General features: G+C 34.6%; 2 protein-coding genes across 3 annotated transcripts; one reads left to right on the top strand and one right to left on the bottom strand.

Moving 5' to 3' along the window:
• Window positions 1-81: 81 nt before the first annotated feature.
• On the bottom strand, window positions 82-13,773 carry LOC127799913 (protein phosphatase 2C 70). 2 transcript variants are annotated; one of them, XM_052334197.1, is made up of 13 exons: window positions 13,501-13,773; window positions 8,201-8,375; window positions 7,893-8,072; window positions 7,587-7,771; window positions 7,340-7,498; window positions 6,213-6,356; window positions 6,065-6,126; window positions 5,498-5,633; window positions 2,814-2,908; window positions 1,095-1,210; window positions 867-996; window positions 434-488; window positions 82-343 (listed from the first exon to the last, which is right to left on the bottom strand). In XM_052334197.1, exons 1-13 carry the CDS (start codon window positions 13,642-13,644, stop codon window positions 179-181), a joined length of 1,746 nt encoding a protein of 581 aa, XP_052190157.1. In that variant the 5' UTR covers window positions 13,645-13,773; the 3' UTR covers window positions 82-178. The 2 variants fall into 2 exon arrangements, with proteins under 2 accessions (XP_052190157.1, XP_052190158.1); XM_052334198.1 differs by lacking the exon at window positions 13,501-13,773 and adding an exon at window positions 13,190-13,431.
• Window positions 13,774-21,278: 7,505 nt separating this feature from the next.
• On the top strand, window positions 21,279-22,563 carry LOC127800102 (protein FANTASTIC FOUR 1). Its single transcript, XM_052334534.1, has one exon. The coding sequence runs from the start codon at window positions 21,546-21,548 to the stop codon at window positions 22,407-22,409; it is 864 nt and encodes a 287-aa protein (XP_052190494.1). The 5' UTR covers window positions 21,279-21,545; the 3' UTR covers window positions 22,410-22,563.
• The last annotated feature ends 3,021 nt before the right edge of the window (window positions 22,564-25,584 follow it).

Genomic DNA, 25,584 nt, shown 5'->3' on the forward strand with positions numbered 1-25,584 from the left:
TCCCACACTGAGAATTGAAAGCCGAGGTCCTTCGTTTGGCAGAGCAGTAAGGGCAAGTGTAAGTGTAACAACCAACGGGAGGAGACTAAATCCAATGGTAAAAGAACAAATAAAACAATATAAAATTGTGATACATACATACATATATATATATATATTACATACAAAGATGCTAATTCTAAGGATTGACTTTACACGAGGACGAGTTTCTGCTTATGCTGTCAAAATCTAGGAAAATAATAGAGGTATTATCCTTCGTACGCAGCATCCGGGCCTCGCTCAACAAACGGTTGGCTATCATTTCTGCTGGCTTCTCTGCATCCGCGGCATAATTGTCCCTTGCCTGTGCAGTTCAGTGTATTTGGAAATTAGTTGGGACAACTTGGCAAGAAAACTGCGGAGGAATTTTAAGGATACCAGGAAGACATATTACCTGTTGAACAAGTTGGATTGCCCTCCTGAAGTTAATAACATCCCAGAAGCCATCACTGCATCACGAGTATCACATTTTCATGTTAATAAGAAATAAACAATACAGCTTGTTCAACAGGTAATATGTCATCACGAGTGTCACATTTCCATGTTAATAAGAAATAAACAATACATCAAAGACACATTCAACTTTCAGCTCAGGTTGCTTCTAAATGAGAAAGGATTTCTTCCATAAAAGTGAAACCACCTGCTGCAGGCATATCTAGTTAACAAAAATGCAATTTCTAAATGGACGATCAATCATGTGACCCAGTCACAAGCAACAGTGAAACGCAAGAGCTATACATACATACACACACACACACACACATATATATATATATATGGGCAGTCAACGCTCAATGATCAGGCACCTTAACAGGGAGTAAGATCACCTTGCTAAAAGAGCAAAACCCCTGCTTGCTTTATGTATGGACACAACTTCACTTATGTAAGGCTCTGAACTGAAGCGAGCATCCTGCTGCTTCAGAAATTTGTCTCCAAGCATTCGACCAAGGTTTAAACCTGTACCAGGAGAGCAGCAAAAAGAAAAGACAGAAACAGCTGATTATTAATATTCAGTAACCCAAAATGATCAATTTAATAAAGAGAATTTTCCACACCGCATAATCGTGTTTCCCCATCTTTCAGAGGTTCTCCTATTTCTTGAATGCGGAGTCTTTCAGAATAACTGGTTATTCTGTGATCTTCTGTCATCTTAATCTGCTTTTCATCAATACTAAAACAGGAAGATCATTATACCCATGTAAAGACAGGGTGCACTGTTATGTGAAACGGGATAATTTCAATTTGAGAAGGCTATTAACTGCATGGAATTAGTGGGATAATTTAAATCAAAACAAGAAATAAAACCACCAAAACTTAACTGACATCAAGCATCGAAACATCAATTTGACCCTTAACTGATATCTTTTATTAATTTATTATTGTTATTTTTTCCAAGGACCAGTGATGAATCCTGCAATCCACTTTACTAAGACCACAATTTCCAGTAGGCCAACACAACAATTCACAGAAAGTTGAACAGGAAGGTTCACGTAGGAGGTGGTAGAAGGTCACAAGGAAGACCAAAACACATGGGGAGCAGACAGCATCAATATGTTGCAGTCATTTGAATATAGGGAGATAATATTTGATAATCAAATGTCCAAACCTACTATCCACAGAGCTTTATTCTAATAGATAAATTTTCAACACTAAGAATATTGCAGAGCATACTTTATTTCTAGTTTGCAGATTACTGTGGCAGAACTACATTGGGCCTGTTTGTTGCAGCTTAAAAGTTGCAACTTTTAGCTTCTAGCTTCAAAAAAGTGGGTATGTAGTGTTTGTTTTATCTTTTAAAATTCTAGCTTATAGCTTCTACTAACTTTTAGAAGGGGTAGAAGCTGACTTTTTCAAAGCTGGGGTACCCCACCTTCTACAACTTCTGATTAAATAGTTACATTTTTTTGACAATTTTGCCCTTGTTTTTAACAAAGAATTACTCTTCTGTCCACGCAATCAAGGGTCTCTTTTCTCCACCGCCATCTCCATTTTCAAATCTCCTCTTTCTCGCCATCTCCCTTTCTCTCTATACACTAATTAATTTTTTTATAACACTTGAAACTTATACATATACACTAATTAATTTTTAAATTATCATTCTATAACTATTAAGGGTAATATGGACAATTATACAAAAATAAGTTATTTTACAGTTTCTGGTATCAAACACCATAACTGTTTAACAACAACTTCTGAGAAGTTGTAACAAACAAGTTCACAACTTATTTTAAGTTTTAAAAACTATAATTTAAGAAGTTAGAAGCTATAATTTCTTTAATTAAGCTGCAACAAACGGGGCCATTGTCTCTCTGGAACTTTGAAAATAAAAGGCAATGGAGACATACTGCATGGCATTGAAGTAGTAAGAAACTCAATGGTGGAACTGATATTATTTTTCTTCAATGAGGCAACAGAAACTGGGATGCAAATATAAATGTAACACTTGAAAATGAAAAGGCTAGCAGAGACAATATCTTGGACTTCCTATTTCTGAAATAACACTTGAAAGTGAAAATAAACAAATATTATCCACATCTTATTGAGTACGAGAGCAACATCATAAAGCATCAAAAAGGAATTCCAAATTTGTATTAGCCTCTACAATATATTGGAAAGCAAGATGCAAGGATATGAAGAAATTGCAATTTCCATCACTTGAAATTAATGATAGAACTGAGGACACATAATGCTAACAATTTTATTATTTTTAACAAGGAAAATTTTGATAGGATATCACAAGTGAAAAAAATACAAATAATGATACGAGCACATACTTCATAACACAAGCCGAATCTCCAACATTTGCACACTGTGCAAAGAAATTTTCATGATCATCAGTCCAGACTAGAAGCATTGTGGCAGTACAACCCTGAAAGATTTTGATTACATTTTAAAAAAAGACCATAGCCCAAGCAAATTACATCACAAAAACAAGGATCTATAACCCTTACCATTGTTGTGAAGAAACCACTATAATACTCCCAACAATATTACAGCAACAACAGGAATTTAATTCTGACATATTTGACAGCTTGCTGTGGATTTAAATAACAGTAATCTATGCCACTTTAAAGTACATTAAATATCCATCCAATCCTATGATTGCATCAGTAGGAGGCAAAGACATTTCATTTAGGGTGTCGTACTAGTATCTGACAAATAATGCACGTGGGTATGCATTGGACACACCATACACCACACACATATCTGAACATCCCAAATGGCATACCCTAACTTTTGACCATTACTTTAATTTATGGACGTGTCTAGGAGCCACAGAGGACATACTTCCATCTGTTGGACAAGCTTGTCCACACATTGAGGCATGACTTAGTATGCGTAGGGTTCAACAGAACAACAGTCACAATCCTTAATCCCACTAGGAGAGGTTGGCTAAATGAATTCTAGATCTCCAATCTCTACTTATGATCCTCTGCAAGGCCATTATATCATATGTTATGTTCAAAGGTTTCCCACCACGTTCTCTTTGGTCTTTCTTTCCCTCTTTTGCAACAAATTTCTTCTATTTCATCCATTAACCTCACACGTGCTTCTAAGGCTTCGTCTCACATGTCCAAACATTTTAATAATATCTTCAACAGATGTTGCTCCAACTTTATTATGTATGATCTCCCTTCTTATTGTCTTTTCTTGTTGGCCCACATCCATCATAACATTCTTATCTCAACTATGTTCATATTTTGCATACTTTAGTGCTTAACTGATCAACATTTTGAGTGATAGAACAAAGATGGTGATCTCTAAGTTTTGGGATAACGTGATCTCTAAGTTTTACAATAACATCATCCACACTTTTAATTTTACCTAAGTTACATTCCACATGGTTGTCAACCTATTTAATTTAAAAACCTTTAGATTCTAAGGTGTCTCTCCATAATACAAGTTTATTGCACATTTTTTTTGTCATCCATCAAATAATATCATCTGCAAATAAAATACACCAAGGCACTTCTTCTTGATGTGCTTTTAGAGTTTATCCATGACAAGTGCTCAATGCAGATCCTTGATGTAATCTAATTGTAATTGGGAAAACTTTGGTCTCTCTTTCAGAGTCATAGCACACCTTTCTGCTTAATGATGGTCCACATCCTTAATAACATGTATACAAGCAATCCAAAATCCTTCTCCAACACCTATATCATAGGCTTTTTTTAAGTCTATAAATACCATATGCAAATCTGTCGTTATCTCAGGACCTTTGGTTAGATGTCTCTAGAAGTAGATAGCTTCCAAGGTTGACCTACTAGGCATAAAACCAATTTGGTTTCCAAAGATCTTAGTTTCTCCTCTTAACCTTCAGTCAATTACTCTCCCAAAGTTATAGAGTGGCTCATTAGCTTGATTTCTCTATAGTTTTTCACAACTTTAAACATCTCCTTTATTCTTATAAATAAGGATAAATGTGGTCTTTCACCACTTGACTGACATTCTTTTTTATTTGAGGATCACATTGTAAATTTGTTAACCATAAGATGCCCTCTTTTCCTCATGCATTTCCATGCTTTTATTGGGATATTATTGATCCATCTACTTCATCATTCCTCATCTTCTTCAATGCTTCCTTTATTCTGTTCGGACAAAAAAGTCTAGATACCATGTAATTTTTATTTTCTTTTAGAGTGTCATGACCCAAGATTCCATAGAAGGGCATTATAGTAATAGATTTAGCAAGTTGTTAGGAGATATTTTGTAATGCTGTTACAGCACATGGATGTTGTTATTTTTGTTAGAGGAAGCCTATATAAGGCTGTTGGTAGGAGAAGGGAAGGGAATTATTGAATGAATGAAAATCTGATTTCTATTTCTCTCTTAATTCTCCTTTCCCTCTCCTGTCTCTCCCTCTCCCTCTCGTTCTTCTGTTCCCTCTCTTCTGTTTCTTTCCCCTTCTTCTGATTTTCCCCCTCATTCTTCTCATTTCCTCCCCCAAACCAGGCAATGCTTAGTTCTAAACCTATCGGATCCTTCCGATTTCCGATCTAATCCTAGATTAAACCCTAGGTTCATGACATAGAGTTCTAGAAACAATAACTTTCATGGAGATTTTGGCTGTTTTAGAGTAATAGTGCTTTAATTGAACATATAATTTTTACAAGCTATTCAATGAAAGTGGAGGCAAGGTATTATGTTGGGCACCAAATAAACAATAAAATTGTTAATAATTACTCTTGAATCTGTACATAGAATAAACAAAAAGAAATACTTATAAAGTCACCTTTAAACATGACAGGAGCACTTAGTTTTGAGGAGCAAGTATAGTACATCAAACTAAGATGCAAAAATAATTAAAAGCTGTAGAAAAGCATGGGGAGTTGTCAAATCAGACATTCATACACAAGCAGAACAATTCAGAGGCATATTCATGCACTGCTATACACTTAAACACGAAAGATCAAAAGCTAAAGACACAGGACACGTATACTCATGGCCGGGCAAAAACCTCATAATAGTGGTTCATGCATGCTTCTGTTTGCAAAAAGGCATCCTTAAGTACATCAGAAGCATTGCGCTGAGATAAAACCCTCTCTCTTCGGAAAGAATCTGATAAGATAGTAGAAACCATCTCAGGCAACATCCTGAAATTAAATTTCCAAAAGTAATTAGTCATGGTAATAGTAACAGAAACCCCTGTGGATGAGCAATTCTGAAATGCAGGAGATACTGAAATTGGAATTAGATCAGAAAACTAATATGAAGCATGTAGAGATTTAGGTGTTCAAGAGGATCATGCATATGAAACACAATATGGCACTGATCAGCTTGGCCAAACTCTTTTGACTCTATTGTGCATTCAAGATCAGTTGTTAATATGCACAACAATCTTAGAATAATCATACATAGCCTGGGATTAGTGACAATGATATATCACATTTGTAATTTTATTATGCATGTCATTCAGAACTAAAATCAAGAGGTAATATAGCCAACCATGCCAAATAGCAGTGTTTTTTCTGCATGTGAAATACTAACTAGCTATCCAGCAAAAAATCAAAAAAGAAATACTAACTTGCTTGCAGATGTAGCAGCACTTACTCCTCCATGTCCGTCGCATACACCAAATAGTCCAAACTGCACATACAGCAATTGCACAAGATTAGCCTTTCAAGAAGTGTAGAAAATTGTCGAGATAATACCCAAATATACACATATATAACCTCCTCAGCCCCAGGAAGAGGCCACCGGTAATAGCACACATCTTCCATGGGCAGTTTCTTTGCTCCTCGACGCAAGGCCATGGGATCCGATGCCAGACCAACTCCAAAAGGAATAGAGCAATCGGCTTGAGATGTGATTTGTACCTGTAAATATATATATTTTGGGTGTTGGGGTGGGAAGTAAATATAAACAAAGCAGCTCAGTGGGGTTTAATTCACAGGGTACAATGAGAAACATACAACATTCTGCTTAATCTCCCATAAGCAACTAAACATAGGAATTATTGTGGTTATGATATAGTTTAAATGTATGCCACATTAAGCAGATATAAGTTAATAACCAACAATACAATAAAAACTATCAAACAAGGAAAACAGATACTTCAGAACAGTACTTATTTAGAAGGTAGGTGAAAATATGTCAAAGCCCCACTCTCACACCCTCCTCTCATATATATAAATGTGAGTATGAAGTCTGGTTCCTTTATACAAGTATAGATTTTGAAACAGTAACAAAAGGAGTATCCAGAAAACTTCACAAATTCCAAGCAGTGAAGCATAAATATAAACAAGAAATATAGATATGATGGGATAGAGGAAGCATTCAACATTAATGCATGTATAAAGTGCTCCAATCTAATATGCAAGATGCCGTATGAGAAATTGAAGTTTTGTTCGATAGTCATGCATCTTGGCCAAATTTGGCACAATTATTGTCGTCATACCTTAGTTCACCTTCATCAAAAAAATAGTCCAAGAATTTGAAATAAAAGTTGCATTTTCACCATAAAAGTATAAGAGCTATGCCTCCATTAAAAAAAACTTTCCCTTTTCCAGAGATTGTAAAACATGTGGCACAGATTTGCCCCTAACTAGAAGAATTTCAATGTATTTATCAGAGTCTTGACATTTATCAGAGGGCTATAGTTTTTGGATGAATTTGTTTTTTTCTTTTGTGTACTTAGTTCAAACAAAGAGAATCTGATTTTTTTTTTTTTTGGGGGGGGTGGGGGGGGATTGTTATTCTCAGTGAGGGTCATTCCTTGACAAATTCTTTTGTTTTGCTTGTGTGCTATTATGTTTGAACTGTTCTGTATAAGGCTTGATGCAAATGGAGATTGACTTACAAATACTTTTGTGCTTGTCCCAAGAGTTATGATATCACCACTTGCCAGCTCAATGGGATTGCCCCAATTTCTACTACCAGAATCTGGATGATTGATTGCCTGTGAATTCAAGAGCGTTCCATTCAAGCTCCCCATGTCTACCACCTCCCACTTTAACTTCTGGAATGAACAGACAAATTAGAAGAATTTAGTGAACCGTGATAGCTATGCAAAACTCAAAGGGTTCATCAGAAGGGAATCAAATTACATTTAGATTCCAATTTATCATTGCGTGCTTCCCTGAAATTTCTGTATCCTTCAGTAACAAATCACTTGGAGGAACCCTTCCAATAGTCAAGGGAAGCCTAGAAGCATTTGTTGACTGAATGGAACACCGCAGTCCACGACAAGGACCAGAAATAACCTCCAAGGAGAGGCTACTTCCTACATTTCCTGCACTTCTAACAGAAAAACATGATGACATGTTTTACATCTTCATCCAATCGATAACATGAAGAAACTTTGACAGGTTTATGTAAGTAAAAAAAAGGAAAATTTACTTCATCTTCGGTACCTCTCGGCAGCTCTCTGAAATTATTTTCTTGATCAAATTTCAAGTCATAGTTCAAATCTTCCTTTTTCACATACTTCTGCTCTTCAGCAGTGTGTTGCGATGCAGAAGGACGCTTAAGTGTCTGACCAATAAGAACATCTTCTGAAGGGTCAGAAATTACGTCTACAACAAAGTTATCACCTGGAAGAAGTGAAAGATAGCATTCTGAGTTAGCAGGTGAAAACTAAAGAAGGAAGATTTATAAGTGGGAGTTAAAGAGAAAAAACTAAACTCGGATAAAAAAAAGGTAACAGGAAAAAACTCCATACTATGAGTCAACTGGGGATCTGTAGATGGAAGCGGTTCTGTGTAACCATGTGATTGCGATGAGCTGAAATGCCCTTCAGTTGGATATGAAGTTCTCTCAATTCCAGCGAGATCATCGCTCTGATTTTGAACAAAATTTAGATCCTCTGAAACAAGAGGCCTCTCTATGTCATGAACCTACAAAAGTTCTTACAAGGTCACAACACTGATAAAGTGACAAAACACCAGTTAACAAGTAAAAACCATAAAGCAAATGCCGAAGTAGGCAACACCAGTACAGATTTATTTTTCATAACATAGAGAAATCGGGAAGCATGACCATCCAGTTTTAGTTGCTCAAAATACACCAGATAATCACAATTGCCATTCATCTTTAATTGCTCAAACCCCGAAAGCAGGAGCCTTCTGCAATTTTAGTCCTGCAAGATGCTTTTAGAATTTGATTAACTAAATCAGCGAGAAAACTGAATGAATTTACCCATCTCAATGCCCACTAACTATTGGTTATCTAGTATATAAAGGCAAGGGATGTTAATGTACTACATGGTTATAGGCAAAGAAGAAGGTCCAACAAACATAAAAAGTTTATGCACATCCATCCCAGATCACTAGTGCTCATCTATGAAGATGAACAAGAAGCTTCGCTAGTCACTCCCCTTAAAATTTTGGGAGATCCAGGAATGTAAAATCTAATTCCAAGAACAACAAGCCAACATGGACTCTCAGACCAACAACAGAAGTTGCAAAATCTAATACCAAGATAGGTTTCTTCAATTTTCTGTAAAAATGTGAATGCCACAAGTTCTGGGACTAACTCAAACCCTCAAAAATCAACATACCAAGTCTTTACCCCACTATGTGAAATTCTAACTCACCAATCATTTCTATCTATAGTCTTATCTTCTATAAGACTCTTATGACTAATATAATGTCTTAAGTGTCTCCCACCAGGTTTTATTGGTTTTCCTCTATCTCATTTGCTTTTCGTTTCATGCATTCTCCTCACAGGAGCCTCTATTGGTTTTCTTCTCGCATGACCAAACCATTTTAATCATGTCTCAAATGTCATATCTTTGTAGGAGTCATTTCTACCTTATTAAGAATAATTTCATTTCTAATTTTATCTTCTCTTGTATGGATGCACATCCATCTTAACATCTTCACCTCCATTACACTCATATTTTACACATGTTGATGCTCAATATTTTGTGCCATGCAACAAAGTTGCTTTGATAGCTGTATTATACAATTTTTCTTTTAGATTTAATAGAATTTTACTATGCATAAAATGCTAAATGCACTTTTTCCAGTTTAACTATCTTGCCATAATTCTAGGTAACATCCACGTTAATCTTCCCATCTTTTTGGATGATTGATCAAAGAAATTTGAACTAGTCTCTTCTTGGTATGGCTTTATCGTCCAAATTTTACCATAACATCATCCACAAGCGAGGTTAGGTGAGGAGATAAAAACAAAATTCTGGGAGGACCTAGAGGGACTCATACAAATGATACCAAGAGGAGAAAAAGTGATTATAGAAGGCGACTTAAATGATCACGTGGGTAGAGATGGAAACAGCGATAGAGAGGTATATGGAGGGTATGGATTCGGGGAAATTAATAATGGGGGTAAGTCTATTCTAGATTTTGTTATGGCATATGGGCTCATCATAACCAATACTAGGTTCAAAAAAGGGACGAACATTTAATCACATATAAAAATGTCGCATCAAGCACCCAAATAGATTACTTCCTCATGAGACAAGAGGATCGGTTATGTTGTAAAGATTGTAAAGTGATATCAGGGGAGTGTTTGACTACTTAACATAGACTTTTGATACTTGACGTCCAAGTAAGAAATTGGAAGAGAAAGAATCACATAAAACAAAATCCAAAAATTAGGTGGTGGAATTTAAAAAGGGAGAAACAACTAATCTTCAAAGAAAAATTAAGGGGTAGAAGGGAATGGAATGGAGAAGGACATGCAAATCAAATGTGGAGAGAAATAGCTACTGTCCTGAGAAGCACGGCAAAGGTAGTCTTTGGAGAGACAAATGGTAGAACCCCAAACCTTAAGGAGTCTTGGTGGTGGAATGAAAAGATACAATTGAAAATTAGAAATAAGAAAATTTGCTATAAGGCTGTATATCAGTGAAATAATGAAGAAAATCTAAAAAATTATAAAGAAGCGAAAAATGCAGCAAAAAGAGCTATTAGAGAAGCAAGGTCAAAAGCATATGAGAATCTATATAAATGACTTGATATAAAAAATGGAGAAAGGGATATATATAAATTAGCTAAAGCAAGAGAAAGAAAAACAAGGGATCTAAACCAAGTGAAATGCATAAAAGATGAAAACCAAAATATATTAGTGAATGAGGGAGCAATTAAGGAGAGATGGAAGGTGTATTTCACAAAATTATTCAGTGATGGTGGGGACACAAGAGTTAGGTTGGGACATCTTAGTAACTCCAAAGGGAACGTGAGCTCTACATTTTATCGACGCATAAGTCTAAATAAAATAAGGCAAGTATTAAAAAAGATAAAAAAATCATAAGGCGGTGGGAATCGGACAATATACCAATAGAAGCATGGAAATGCATGGAAGAAGAAGGCATCTCTTGGCTAACGAAATTATTTAACGCGATCCTTAAGTCAAAAAAGATGCCAAATGAGTGGAGGAAGAGTACTTTGGTTCATATATATAAGAACAAAGGAGATGCTCAAAACTGTGAAAATTACAGAGGAATTAAGTTAATGAGCCATACCATGAAACTCTAGAAAGAGTAATAGAGCAGAGGCGCAGAAAAGAAACAGATGTTTCGAAAAATCAGTTTGGTTTCATACCTGATAGATCAACAATGGAAGCTATATACCTATTGAGACGCCTAATAGAAAGGTATCGGGATCATCGTAAGGACCTGCATATGGTGCTTATAGATCTAGAAAAGACCTATGATAAGGTCCCTAGAGAAGTATTATGGAGGGTTTTAGAGAAGAAAGGAGTCTAAATAGCCTATATACAAGCTTTTAAGGACATATATCACAGTGCAGAGACAAGGGTCAAAGCATGCGGAGGGGATATTGAACCGTTTAAAATTACAATGGGACTGCATCAAGGTTCTGCACTAAGTCCATACTTATTTGCTTTAGCAATGGATAAACTCACTAAACACATTCAGATAGAGATGCTATGGTGTATACTATTTGCAGATGACATAGTGTTGGTGGATGAAACAAAAGAGGGAGTGAACACTAAGCTTGAGTTGTGGAGAAACAATTTAGAATCTAAGGGATTTAACTAAAGTAGAAGGAAAACAGAATATATGGAATGTAAATTTAGTAAGAATGCAAGAGTGGAGGATGTTATAATAAAATTGAAAGACCAAATCTTACAAAGAAAATACCATTTTTGATATTTGAGATCAGTGATTAAAAAAGATGGAGAAATTCATGAGAATGTCACGCATAGAATTAAGACAGGTTGGCTAAAATGGAGAAATGCATCGGAAGTGTTATGTGATGGTAAAATCACATTCAAACTGAAAGGAAATTCTATAGGACAACTATAAAACCAGTCTTATTGTATGGCTCAAAATGTTGGGCAGTCAAATACTAGCATGGGCAAAAGATAAGCGTAGCGGAGATGAGGATACTAAGATGGATGTGCGGCCATACAAGAAAAGATAAAATTAGAAATGAGGTTATTTATAATAAGGTAGGAGTAGTGCCAATTGAGGAGAAGAAGAGAGAGACTAGACTAAGATGGTTTGGTCATGTGAGAAGGAGACCAAGAGACGCTAGAGTTGATGAAATGAAACAACTAGTTATCATGTTATGAATAATCTAAAGAAGAAAGAAGCATAGGAGATAATAATCTAATTTATATTTCATTCATCAGAAAAAATTTCACAATAATTGTCCATTCCATGTTATCATGTTATGACTAATTACTCTAAACTAGTCTTATAGGAAGATACTTATGAAACTCTCCTCAACTAGAAAGAAAATGTGTGTTTGTGTGTGTGTGTGTTTTTTTTTTTTGTGTTTTGGAGGGGTGGGGGGCGCTTAATAACCAAATGAGTGAATTCTCAAGTTACCCTCATTTATTAACAAGTACAAATGATCCTAGTTGACACTTGTGTCACATCGACTAGAAACAGACATCATGGGTCCTAAGTCAAAAAAAAAAAAGGCGAAATGAGCAGAAGTCCTACAACTTAAATTTGCTAAACTAAAATAAAATACCATTTTTCAAGCCCATTGAATCATCTTTTGTAAGAAGAAACAACTCATTTATCTCATAGTTAGACATCTTTTGCATACAGCAACAAGTAGTCTTTCAAGCCATTTATGTTCTGGATAGCATTCTTCATATTCTAATTATATTCAATTCCATTTTGTGCGCTTTGATGTTGATTGCTTGATTCCAAAATTGAACTTGTGGTCGGTCATTCCTTACTGTCATATGGACAGACGTAAAATATTCGAAATCAAAAGGTTAATCCTTGGTTCTGTTAAAGACCCTGGCACGTTAAATTCGAAATATACCAATTCAGAAAGATATATCAAAATGTCAGAAAGGATAGTCAATCTATCAGTGATTTGTGATGGCTATTCACTGAAAGAATAACAAAAGAACTCTTCTTTAAGGAATAATCTGAAGCCTTAAAAAATTTGGTTCGCTGCAGGATTTCCCAACTGATTCAAGCAACAAAAGACGAGCACATTAACATGGAACCCACAGAGAAACAAAAACAGGAAATCAACACAAAGTTTGAAGTGGATTTCACGGGCATCAGAGGCAAAACGCTGGACCTTCTTCCACGCATGTAACGTACGCCATTTCGTTACGATAATTTCAATTTATTGGAGAAATGAGCTGACAAGCGCATCACCCCTAACACAAAGTAATTCGACCTAAAATGTCACCAATCCAAAGCTAATTCAAAAGATCCAGAAAATGTTCAAAACCAAACAAATAGGCATACATCAACATCCAATTCCCGTCCTCCAATACGCATCCAAATGGATCATTCAATAATCAACGAGACCGGAATCAGCACGCAGAATACCGACCACTGTACCCTCAAATCATCAAACCCTAAAGAAATTATAGATGGGCGCGAAAACCGGAACAAAGGGAAAAGGTTCGCATCCGGCAATACCAATTCGACATTGACTCGGAATGCACTTCAATCAACAAGAAACAGAAACAGATATATATATATATATATATATAGAGAGAGAGAGAGAGAGAGAGAGACTGAGAAAAAGGGTGGGGAGGACGTAGGGTTTGGACCTGAGGCGTAATGAGGCGGAGGCGAGAGGGGGAAGGGGAGCGGAAGAAGCGCCATGGCTTGAAGGCGATGAGGAGGAGGAGGAGGAGGAGGATCACGATCAGCATAAGGGCGATGACAATGCTCTCTATCGTCGCCTTCGCCATCGGACACCTCCGCGTCTGGTGATTGATTGATGATAGAGATTTGAGAGAGAGAGAGACCCGATTGCGAGAAGGTCACTCGCTGTCGCAGGCTTTGAAATGGTCGCATCTATTTTGTTATTTCATTGCCTTTGATTTGCCCCCTCAACTAATTTAGTCCATTCCAATGTACTATTGCTATGAGCTCCATCTCAGTCCATTCCCATTTTTTCTATTTCTATATTATCACTTTTTCAATTCTTGCCCCTTTTTTTTCTAATTTCTGCAATGAACGATCAATATTTTATATTTTCGCTAGAGCCTTGGGAGCGGGCTCTCGTCAGTCGTGTTTTTAATTTCGACATAGAAGGTCAATCATAAATAGAGACTTTATCTCATTACGCAAGACAAGAAATCGAACACACGATCTACTAATATGAATTTTAATTAATCATAGTCTAATTATTTGATTTGCATTCCGAGAACTATTTTCATTAGAGCCTTATTCTTTGTGTTATGTTGTGTTAATAGACAAATAGGTAGTGTGACATGGCAAGGTTTGGACCAATAAATTCTACTGGGCTGAAGAGCCTTGGCCCAAATCACTTGAGTTGGGTTGCATGAAATTATAAGAGTCAATTACCAAAAAGAAAAAGCTTTGTTGACCAAATTTTTAGTTTTTTTTAAAATTTTTGGAATTAACATTTTTGCTTTTATTTTGGTTCCTTGCTGAAGGCAATATTGAATAAGGGGAAGAGAAACTAGTGTTATTTGGTTTCAATTATGAATTATCATTACTTGTTATTTATTTTTGTTATTAAAAATGATTTAAAAGAGAGAAGGATATGAGACATGTTTTAAAAAAAGAAGGAGAAATTAGAAAGAAAAGTCACTTGCACTAAGTCATCATTCCTCCACAAAATCGCTTAAACTCTCGGCATCGAAAATGGAGTTGTTTGAAGGGAAAAAAAGAGAAGTATGAGATAATCTTTAAAACATACGAGTTAATATTTAATTTATCACAAATAGAAGAATCTTGTTGTCATCTTAAAATAGACAGTGTCTTGCAAGAGCCCATTGCCAATGTTGGAGTTTAAAGAATATGTAAATACGAAACTTATTAAATTTATCTAAAAATTACAAATCTATAATAGAATACGCAGATAGAAGAAAGCCCTAAATTAGAGTCAAAGCATAAGAAATTATTGAATGCAAATTAAAAATTCAAACTTGTGAAATAAATCCATCAAACATCAAATCCTTAAGGAACATTTCACAATTAAAACAAAGTGTTGAAAAATAAATGATATCTTTATTCAAGGAAAAAGTACCAAATTATGCAATAAACTCATCAAATATCAAATTCTCCAAAAATTCCTAGTTAAAAAATAATAATAAAATCCTCCAAAATCAAGTTCAATACTTTCCGCAATAAACCCTAGACTAGCAAAATAGAATTAAGTCATTTATTTAATACATAAATAAAGTGTAAAGAAAAAGGAATATATTTTATAAACAGATGGAACAAACCTGATCAACAGTTAAGTGTTGATTATCTTGTGAATGGCAGGAACGAAGACTTTTTTTGGAGAGTGATTGATCTTGATTTTTTGCTCGCCGCAACATTCTAAGCATTCGCTCCATGATGATCTGGTACTCCTACTACTTGTAAATAAGGTGATTGGCCTTGTATTTCAAAGAGAGAAAAAACTCATAAGCAAGGAACTCTTAGCGGTGGCTCGACCCCATCGATCTCGTTCTCTGTCTAATCAAAGGTACCCCTCACCTCTCATTCTCTCTCTCCTCTAATATGCCACGTCTTGTTCTTTCTGTTTCTAATATGTCATGATATTATTTTTAAATAACAAAAATAAATAAAAAATAATGATATTTCATAACTGAAACCAAATAAAGTAGGATGCTATATTATTACTGTTAAAAAAATTAAAATACAGCTTAAAACTGAAAACTTGAGATTTTTTTTATAATTAACTGAAATTAATTATAAAGTACTATAAAATATTTATTTATATATCATGGCTCATTTTTTCATTTAAATCTTTTAAGAACATACTTTCTATCAGATAAAAATAACTACGGAAAAGACAAATCTTATGTCACCTAATAATGATAAGACTGTAAGAGTTGACTACCTATAATAAAATGTGGGTAATAGCTAAAAAAGCAAATAAAATATAATTGTTTATACACCTGGGAAATTTGAGTGTTAATAGTTCCAGGAGAAGAAGACAAGGCCAGGCCCACTAGGCCGACAGATCTGCTATTGGATACTGGGTCGGGCCGGACCAAACCCAAAGCTCAAATATTTATAGAACAATTTAGCTGGAAAAAAAAAAGAGACATGTGCTCTATAATTATTTTTTGAAGGCAAAAAATTTAAAAATAAATTGATTATTTGGGTGCAAGTTATTTTTTGTTCCCAATTAATGTTTAGATAATATAGAATTTTTCAAAAAGGGAAACAATTGCCAAAGAAAGAAAGGAAGAAAATGACATATTTACCATCATGCCATCCAGTTGTAAGACTTGATTCAAGTACCTAGGGCGTGTCTGTAAAGCTGAAAAACAGTTAAAAGATCCTAATAAAAAAAACCCTGTTCCAAATGGAAAGTAAAACATATGTCACACCCACTGTTATTCTAATAATATTTTTATGTAATAATGTCGTGTTCCATTAAAATTAAAATAAGCCCAAAATGCATGACGTAGACTGCTTGCTTCTTCTTCTTCTGCCTTTTGCGCTTGGAAAGTGAGAAAATAATTAATTGATGGGTATGAGAATGGAAAGGAAAGGAAAGGAAAGTTGCCACTAACATGGCCAGAAAGGTGCTTGGGTAAGCCATGAATTGGATGCTCTTGTCCCTTTTAATAAGTCTTCCTAATCAAATCAAGAATTTGAAAACTGGGTTATAGAATATCCTTAACTTAATTAGTTAAAAAACTCTACCGTTTGTCTTTGCATAATTAAAAAGCAACCCTCCAACAAAAAGCACATGGGTCCTAATGCTAGCTGATTAACTCAAAATTAAAATTAACGATGGGTTCTGATGCTAACCCAGCGCTGGATTCTCATCCCAAAATACAGTATATATCTCCAGCAGAATTATTTTACACAAAGTATGTATTTTTACATTAAAGTAATAATATAATAATATTAATAAATCTGTACACGTGAGAGTCATTATAGGTTTTAATTAATTTGTTTTCAGTGAGTGATCCATATAAATTTCTTTACCAAACTCAGGGTATCGTTAAATACAAGACAAAATACTTATCCACAATGATGTGACTAATTATTAAGTCTTGAAACAAAATATTAAACCATGAAAAGGTTGAATTACGTGTTGAAAAATATTTTTCTCATATAAGATATTTGAGAGTCTCTATTGGTTTTCTCATATTAATAATAATGATGATGATGATGATGATGAAGAAGAGACGACGCCTCTCTATTAATTAATACATTCTTCATATTGAACTTAATTAAACAATGCCAAAGTTCAAGGCATAGCCAGGTTATGACACAACTTAATGCTAATTAAGTGGGGCTGACATGTTAATCCCAGTGCTGCTAACAAAAGAAGCTTTTGGCCTTGGTACGTGAACGAAAAGGATTCAAAAGTATGCTCGTTTAGAGACACCAAGGGTTAAGCTTATTATTATTTCTTTCGTTAAGTTTATGAATAAAGTTATAAATAAAAATAATTATTAAAAAATAAAATTTATATAACTAACAATATATAGCACAAATATATTTAATATATTGCTATTGCCGACGTTGAGTTGTACTCTTTTTAAGTTTGGGACCACAAATCGATCAGTTGAGTTTTGCAACTTCGAAATCTTGCCTCGTCTCTTTATAAGTTAAGTGGACTGCTGCAAGTCTGCAACAGTGCAACCCTTGAACTTTCTATTCTTTCTTATTCTTGCCTTTTTATGCAGTGCTCGTGATGTCTTTTTACAGTTAATTTGATAATATATATACATATATGTATTGTGTTAGCCTGGTTAATTTGTCGTTTTTTCTTGTAGTGAGACTTGACTGTTTTTGGTCATGGTGCATGAACATCTTCTACCTCATGACCTATAAGTTGATATTCAGGTCAGAGCCAGCATAAGAAATTAATTATTTAATCTTTACCATAGGCATATATACATACATAGAGAGAGTGAGAGAGAGAGCGCAGCCCTATAAAAAAATCTTCTCTCTGACCATGACCGCTAATTAAGTAGTTGATGGATTGCATGGGCTTTCCCTTGTCCAATGGCCATGGATTTTGTTGCTTGATTATCAATCAGAAGACTTAATTGGCGCTAATTAGTCTTGAAGCTCTCAAGGATCAGGATCATTCAGACAGGATGATCCATCTGGTCTATGTTGATATATACATTATATAATGATGATGTCATTGCTTTCACAACAACCTGGGAAATTTGAGGTGTGGAGTCTTTGAATTGAATCTACCGTCATCATATGGATTTGTACTTACTATTAATGTATACATGGATTTATGTATAGAAATTATATTATTTTGTATGTACGTATAAACTTTAGATTTAATTTTTCACACAAGAATAATCATAAAAGGTAGAGTTAGTGGTATATTGGCCCCTACAAAAAAAAAAAAAAAAAAATCAATTTCAAGTCTAGAACACCATAAGAAATATACATATTTTCTTTGCGTAAAATATCATTTTATAAAAGATAAATAATTTAATTTTATATCTAAAATTCATGTCATATTAGACGACTGATCTGTTACCCATGTTGAGCCTCAAGGGAGGATTATATAAGGTGGAGCGATGCGAGGAGTAGGGTGCAAGTAGAGTAGGGCGACATAAAAGGTAGAAGTGGGACTTGGGCTCGGGCTCGCATCGGGCAATATATTAATTATAGATCATATTATACGATTGTATTTTATTTGAGTTCCTCAAGTTGAATAAAAATAGAAATCATTCAAATCATATTTTCACACCCTTATCTAGTCTAATTATAGTAAAAAAAAAATATATATATATATATATAATTGACTAATATTAAAGATGATATCATGGGAAAGCTAGATGCTTAGACCAAGCCAGCTGCTTTTCATTCATCTCTGGATCCTTCAAATCGATGATTTTGATACTTGAGATCAGTAGGTAGCTAGCTAGCTTTCTCAACTGTTCCCGAATGTACCTAAGAACTAAGAATACATAAAGATTAATAAACCTTATTTGGCAATAGTACGAGAATATGCTGTGATGAGCAGTGGCTCCACATGCTTTTCCCATTCGGCCCCTTCTTTGAGAGTGTAACGCAGTCACCATTGCCGTTCTCGGAAATCACCGGTACAGCTCCTCATGTGCCAATGAAGTGTCAAAGATGGCAACTTTAAGGCAATGAGTGTTGTTGGTTTACTTTTTAAACATTTAATTAAGGTTGGCTTTTTTATATTTCTTGCACATGAGTTTGTTCTCCATCTCATTCAAATTTGGTGGTAAGAGACATTCGTAACATTTAGGGAAAAAGTTAGTAACCTACAGACAGTAATGTAAAAAATGAGATGACACGTAAGCATTTGTATACAAAAATTAAAATTACACAAAGGTTACTAATACATATAAATAAAAGAAAAATTATATACAAAATGTGATGCATTTCTTAATAATGAAATTGTTGCGTTGCCTTGTATCATAAAACATAAAATTTGCTCCATGAGAACAAAATCAGGGGACTCTCTTTTATATGTAAGCATCGAACAAACCCAATAATACTATATTTAATAAATGGACACATTACTATTGTTATAGTGTCTCCACAACAACTTTGATTTAGATGTTTAATTAACATGCAACCGACAAACTAAAGGGGCGTCTTAGTGGAATGATTTCACGTCCTTCCTTTCCAAAGCAATGGTGGCAAAGCCTTTTCCTTCGAAATCTGTGAATGTTTTCCCGTACAGTTGGGGTGATTTGTGGCTAATTAAACTACCTTTGGGCTAATGGGAGGCCACGCGATAGATATTATTCTAAGAATTTTTGTTAATTAAGGTATAGGTAAAAAAAATATATATATAAAAAGAATTTTAAATTTTTATTTTTAATATATTTATTAAATTTATTTAACGGCACTTGAAAAAAAAATCACGAAACTTCTTATTTGATACTTTTTAAATATATTTATCTCTTCTCTTCATAAAAGTATTTTTTGGATTTAATTTAAAATATTTTTTAATCATTTCACATATTAATTTAAAAAGTATTTAAATTTTATTATAAAATAATCTTATTTTATTCATTTTAAGTAGTTTAGAAGATAATAATTACAAGTTATACCGTTATTATTATCAAGTGAGACTACATTCGACACATTAATTGCTTGAATGATGGAGGGGCAAGGAATAATGCTTATGCTTTTGTCCAAAGAATTACTCCATAATTATGTTTCTTCTTTGTCAGTGGACATTGCTTCAATTTCGTGCAAGGCATGCAGTTCCCCTGTGTTGCTACCTAGCTAGCTAGCTCCTCCATTTAATTGACATTAATAAGTATTTATTTATAATAATAATAATATTGGCATGGCGAAGAGTGGAATTAATTAATTAATGGATGATTTGACATGTGCTTTTCTTTCAATCAACAAAATCAGTTAAAAAATGCATTGTAAAGGGTATATTAGACAAATAAAAAATATATATATTATATATAAGACACGGACACCCTTAAATACTTAAGTTAGTCAAATTAACAATTAAAAAACAACATACAATACATTATATGCATTTGCCCACAAATTTCAAAGTAAGTGGGCTGCTGCGAGGGGCCGGCCGGCCTTACTTTTGAATCCTATTCCTATCATCAACACAAACAGGGGTTTTGACTCACTGCACAAGCAAGCATGCCATATGAATCACACAAGAAAGAAAGAAAGAAAGAAAGAAAGAAAATTAGGCAGGCTGTCGATCAGAAACAAGTCAGGAAAAATGAGAATAGAATGGCAATCACTTTCACCAAATATTTGGTTTCTCTTCCCCTTTTGTTACCTTCCAATGCAAATAATATTCGATCTCCCTTTGTTTTGTCTCCTTTTGCCACCGCAATAATGGTCGTATATATTCTCGGATATAAGATATGGTAAAAAGTTCCAATGAAAGCTTATTTTCAAGGGGTGATGATGTCGGGCTGGAGTTTAGTTTTTTTTTTTTTTTTTTTTTAAATAAATTTTAAATAATGATAAAATTGTTGACTTTAAAATTATATATATATATATATATAGACTCATATCGCTTATTAATAAAGATTAAGAAAAAAAAAAATCTCTATTTTTTGTGGGCGTTTCAGTCTTAGTTTTTGAGGGTACACTCTTTAATCAACTTTTTCTATCATTTTGTGTTCAAATAGTTTTATTTCTTATTCTTATTTTTTTTCTTTTTTTTAGAATCTTAATTAGGAAAAAATTGTGAAAATAGGGCATTTTGTTATACAAAGTTACTGTCATGTTATTAATCTTATAAATTTTCATAGATTTTTTTTCCTAACTTCTACGTGTGTGTGTGCGTATATATATATATATAATATACTTCTTTTATTCTCTTTTGCAGCGTGTGGCTAATTAGCCAGTATGTGTATAATTTAAGTGGTGGTGCAAAAAGCTAGCTAGCTCCATACAACACCCCCCCACTCTTTCTCTCTCCTCACTTTCGAGGACTACAAATTCAGGCCTCGTCCTCAGTTATCCGCCATGCTAAATCTCTTCAAACCCATATCCGTCTCCTCCCTCTCAATCTCAAACCCACAAAACTGTTCATTTCGATCCAAACCCACAAATTCCCTCTTCTAGTTTCCCCCCTCTGCTTCTGCTCTGCTAATTATAGCATCATCAGAAGCTTTGATTTATTGTTTCTTATTCTAACAATATTACCATGTCTAAAGTAGTTTTTAAATCTTGTCTTGAGATCCAGCAGCAGCAGCAGCAGCTCATGGAAACAAGAACCCTGAAGCTCAAACTGGCTTCCCCAAAGCCATCCTTCTTTGAATCCTTCGGCGAAGAGAAGTCCCATTATCCAGAAACCTCGTCGTGCTATGTTCATCCTATGGCCAAGAGATCTCTATCCCAGCTCAGCCACAAAAGCCTGGAGCTTTGTACCGAAAACTTGGGCTCTGAAACTGGAAGCGATATCTGTGAAAGCAGCATTTTTTCGATCTCTTCACCGGTCGGAGAAATTAGTCCAGCGAAGGCACGGCAGGAGATGGAGTCCAGCAGGAAAGAAATAAAGAATTCTCGCAGTTTCCCGCCGCCATTGACCACGATGGTCGGCGGCTCAAGCTCCCTGCAAGTCAGGCCTCACCGGGTCGACGGCAGACTGGTCATCGAAGCCGTTGAGGTCCCGCCGGCGCACACTCATCTTCAAGCTGAAAGAATCCATGGCCGCCTCAGGCTAAGCTTTTGGAAAGATTGCAGTTCTAGTGAAGAAGATGAAGAAGCTGAAACCGAAAATAATGAAGCTAGTCACGAAGAAGAAGAAGAAGAAGAAGAAGAAGAAGAAGATGCTATTGCAGAAACAGATGAGTTGTTCGAATTCGAATTCCACGAAGAAGAAGAAGAAGAAGAAGAAGGTGAAGGAAGGGATGTAAATGGAAAGTGGGAGGACATGGAAGGGAATAGTTTGGAAGTCGGGGTTGAAATGGGAATTAAAGAAAAGTTTCAAAGACCAAGCAGGTGCAAGGACGGACGGCCTGACGGCAAACGGATATATAGGGTGCCCTTTTGGGTGGCTACTTCCTAAAGCCTCCAATTTGTAGCCCTTTTTTGCCCTTTTCCCCCATTTGTCATTTACCCTTTTTGTCCCCCTTTGTTTTTTAATTAATTCCCTCTCTTTCCATTAATGCTTACACCGGTAGTTTTTATCGTTACTCAGCTTCTCTCTCTCTCTCTCTCTCTCTCTCTCTCAAAAAGTTCATATAATTAACCCATGCTCAAGTTTTAACTCATCACAGTTCTAAATTGGTATTAATCAGGGTATCCTCTCGGCTTTAAAAAAGTCTGAATATTTTGATGAAAACATAAGTTAATTATGATCTTTTATCACCGGATCAGTACCAATCGGTTCCAACTGAGCAAAAGATTCTCAGTGGTGGGAATGTATAGAGTGCGCTCAGCAATGGAATATACTTTTGAGTTTTGACATTCATGCTGCAGCTGCCTCTAGACGGGTTCACAAAACGCAGACAGAAATTAAAGTTAATTCGACGTGTCGACAGAGACAAGCACACAACGAAGCAATATATATGAAAGCTCGATATTGAATATATACCTCGTCGTGTAAGTCATTGTCTGACTGTGTTCTCCATGCATGGCTTTGCCATATCCAACAACATTAATATGCTTAGCTAAGCATGTGGGTGTTTTCATTTGTTATCTGTTGTTCACACATATATATATATATATATAATTAAGCTATGATTAAATTATTATAACAACCTGGCCATGGGATTTTGACAAAATTTTCCTACGTTTGAGAACAAACAACTCATCATTGAACTGGGAGATTAATTAGTCAATAATACGATCGATTAGTGGCGGCTTGAGATCAGCAACGCTAGCTGCAAGTATCTTAAACAGTCCATGGATTATGGGAAACGGTATATACATACATATATATATGTATATAAGAAAACAATTAATCAGCACTATATATATGTGCATGACACAAAGGCTTTTTATATTAATAATTAATTCTAAGTAGTTTAATAAAACCATTGGTATATATAAATATTGATGAATCGCATATCGTGTACGTACATCTGTAATACAATTAATTCTAGGTACGTTGCCATTGATTAGCATTAGGTCAAAGCCAAATATATAGTTGCTCTTTTTGTACCTAAACCGAGTTGTTGCTGACTTGTAGCCCAAGTTGACATTACACTGGCCACCATTAACCCATGAGAAATTAATTAGTGGTTTAGTAGTTTTGTGATAAGAGTAGACTAAATTATAAGCCAAATGCTACGTCTTTTCTCCCAGTTTTCCAACCCGCATTATCTGTCTTTTGTTTATGTCGGCTAAACTCTTTTCTTAAAATTGAAAATCCTCGTAACGCTCCACACGTACAAATTAACAACCTCGTAGCCCTTATATTAGTAACATTATTTTTCAAATGAATGCTTGTTAATTAGGTTAATCAACATTAATTATTATAGTACTGAATATAACTACTTATGGGCAACTTCTGTAACGAGATTAAGTCTCTTATGCTAGTGATAATCAAATTAAGTTTCATCTTAGAAATTTCAATTTTATTAAAATAAAAATAATTGAGGATGCTGTTGCTTTAAATTTATATTAAGAAATGAAAATGATTATATATATTCTGCTACCAAGCAAGCAAGCAAGCAAGCGGGGGCGGAGCAATCTGGGCAACTTGGATGCTACGGGGTTGCAGAAAGCATGGAAATTAGCTAGCTAACGTGCGTAGTACCAGAGAGAAGTGCAGATTAATTGATGGGCAGGGGATCACTTTGGAGATATGGTACAGTACATGTGATGGCAGCATAATCTAACACCAAGGATTTGTACCAGACCCGTACACTTTCTGGGGGACCAAATTCCCCACCTAATACTAGCACTGTGTATTATATATGCCCATTTCTTAAAAAAAAAAATATATACTGTAACTATTTTTTTATACCCAAATTAAAATAATTTTAATATATAAACAATATATTACTTATAAATTATTTTAATAGATAATGCTACTTTTTTTTTTCCTTAAAAAAAGAAAAAGAAAAAGAAAATAAAAATGAAAATGGGAGTAAGTGTTCAGAACACGGTTCCACATGCATCGCTATGGATTGTACGCGGTGCAAGTTGGGGTTGTACGGTCCCTTTAGTGGGGCGGTGGGCGGTCTGCATGGGTCAGGGCCGCACACCATTCCACCACAAGTTACGGATATGCCCCCCCCGCCCGCACGTTAGGCGAGAGATGGAGATATTTTCCATCCAACCATGATTCCACAACAAAAAGCTATTTTCAAAATTATTATTATAATATATTTAATTATCCTGATATATTTTTATTTCCCGGAGTTGAATATTTATTTTTTAATGGTATTTTTATTCAAGAATTTGGCTTATAATATTGTGAAATGATAACAGTTTAAATAATTAATTTGAATTATATATACTATACCCACTCAATATTTAATAATTGGGCTTATTTGTAAAGAAAAATTTGGTCATATATATATATCCATATGTAACATGAGCTACTATATATGATGATACTTTTTTTTAATTAAACATATATTAATTTCATATAATTGCTTTTGCATAAAATTCACTTCAAATAGAAATAGCATCCCCTTTGTCATAATAATACCACCCATAAAAAGTTGTGACATTGTGTTCTTAGGTCGCCTTCCAAAGAGCACAAAAGGCTCAAAGGACAGATCCACTCCGGATGATGGATAAAGCAGATTTTATTTGCTTCTAAAAGCAAATATTTGGTTGACCCACAGAAAAAAGAAGAAGCAATAATTACTTTTTATTGTGAACTCTATAAAGGAAATTTGTAGGGTGTTTTTGAATAGAATAAAGAAATAGATTTAATTATTTTTTTATTCTCACAAGGGTATTTTTGGAATAATATTCCCAAAAAACTGTTCACATGTCATGGGTTTGATCTTCATTCATATTAAGAGGAAGGAAACGTATGTTCGTGGACTGAAGGCATCCATTCATTGGTGATGTGCATTTTTGTACTCAGTTTGATTTTGTTCGCATTTAGATAGTTTTTATTATTTGAGATATACACATAAAAAAAATATAAGATGTGAAAAGTATTTTAAATTTTTATTATTTTTAATATATTTATAAAATTTATCTAACGACCTAAGAAAAAGAAATTATGTGACTTCTTATTTAAGTTTTTATTAATATGCTTATCTTTTTTTTCTCAA

Source organism: Diospyros lotus, chromosome 4, assembly GCF_014633365.1.
Source record: "Diospyros lotus cultivar Yz01 chromosome 4, ASM1463336v1, whole genome shotgun sequence".
In the NCBI taxonomy this organism is placed as follows: Eukaryota; Viridiplantae; Streptophyta; class Magnoliopsida; order Ericales; family Ebenaceae; genus Diospyros; species Diospyros lotus.

Excerpts from the sequence above, each read along its gene's own strand:
- LOC127799913 (XM_052334197.1), bottom strand. The coding sequence starts at position 13,644 with ATGGCGAAGGCGACGATAGAGAGCATTGTCATCGCCCTTATGCTGATC. Across the intron at positions 8,376-13,500 it reads TCCGCCTCATTACGCCTCAG|GTTCATGACATAGAGAGGCC; the intron begins GTCCAAACCCTA and ends GAACTTTTGTAG. Across the intron at positions 6,357-7,339 it reads GGACAAGCACAAAAGTATTT|GTACAAATCACATCTCAAGC; the intron begins GTAAGTCAATCT and ends ATATATTTACAG.
- LOC127800102 (XM_052334534.1), top strand. The coding sequence starts at position 21,546 with ATGTCTAAAGTAGTTTTTAAATCTTGTCTTGAGATCCAGCAGCAGCAG.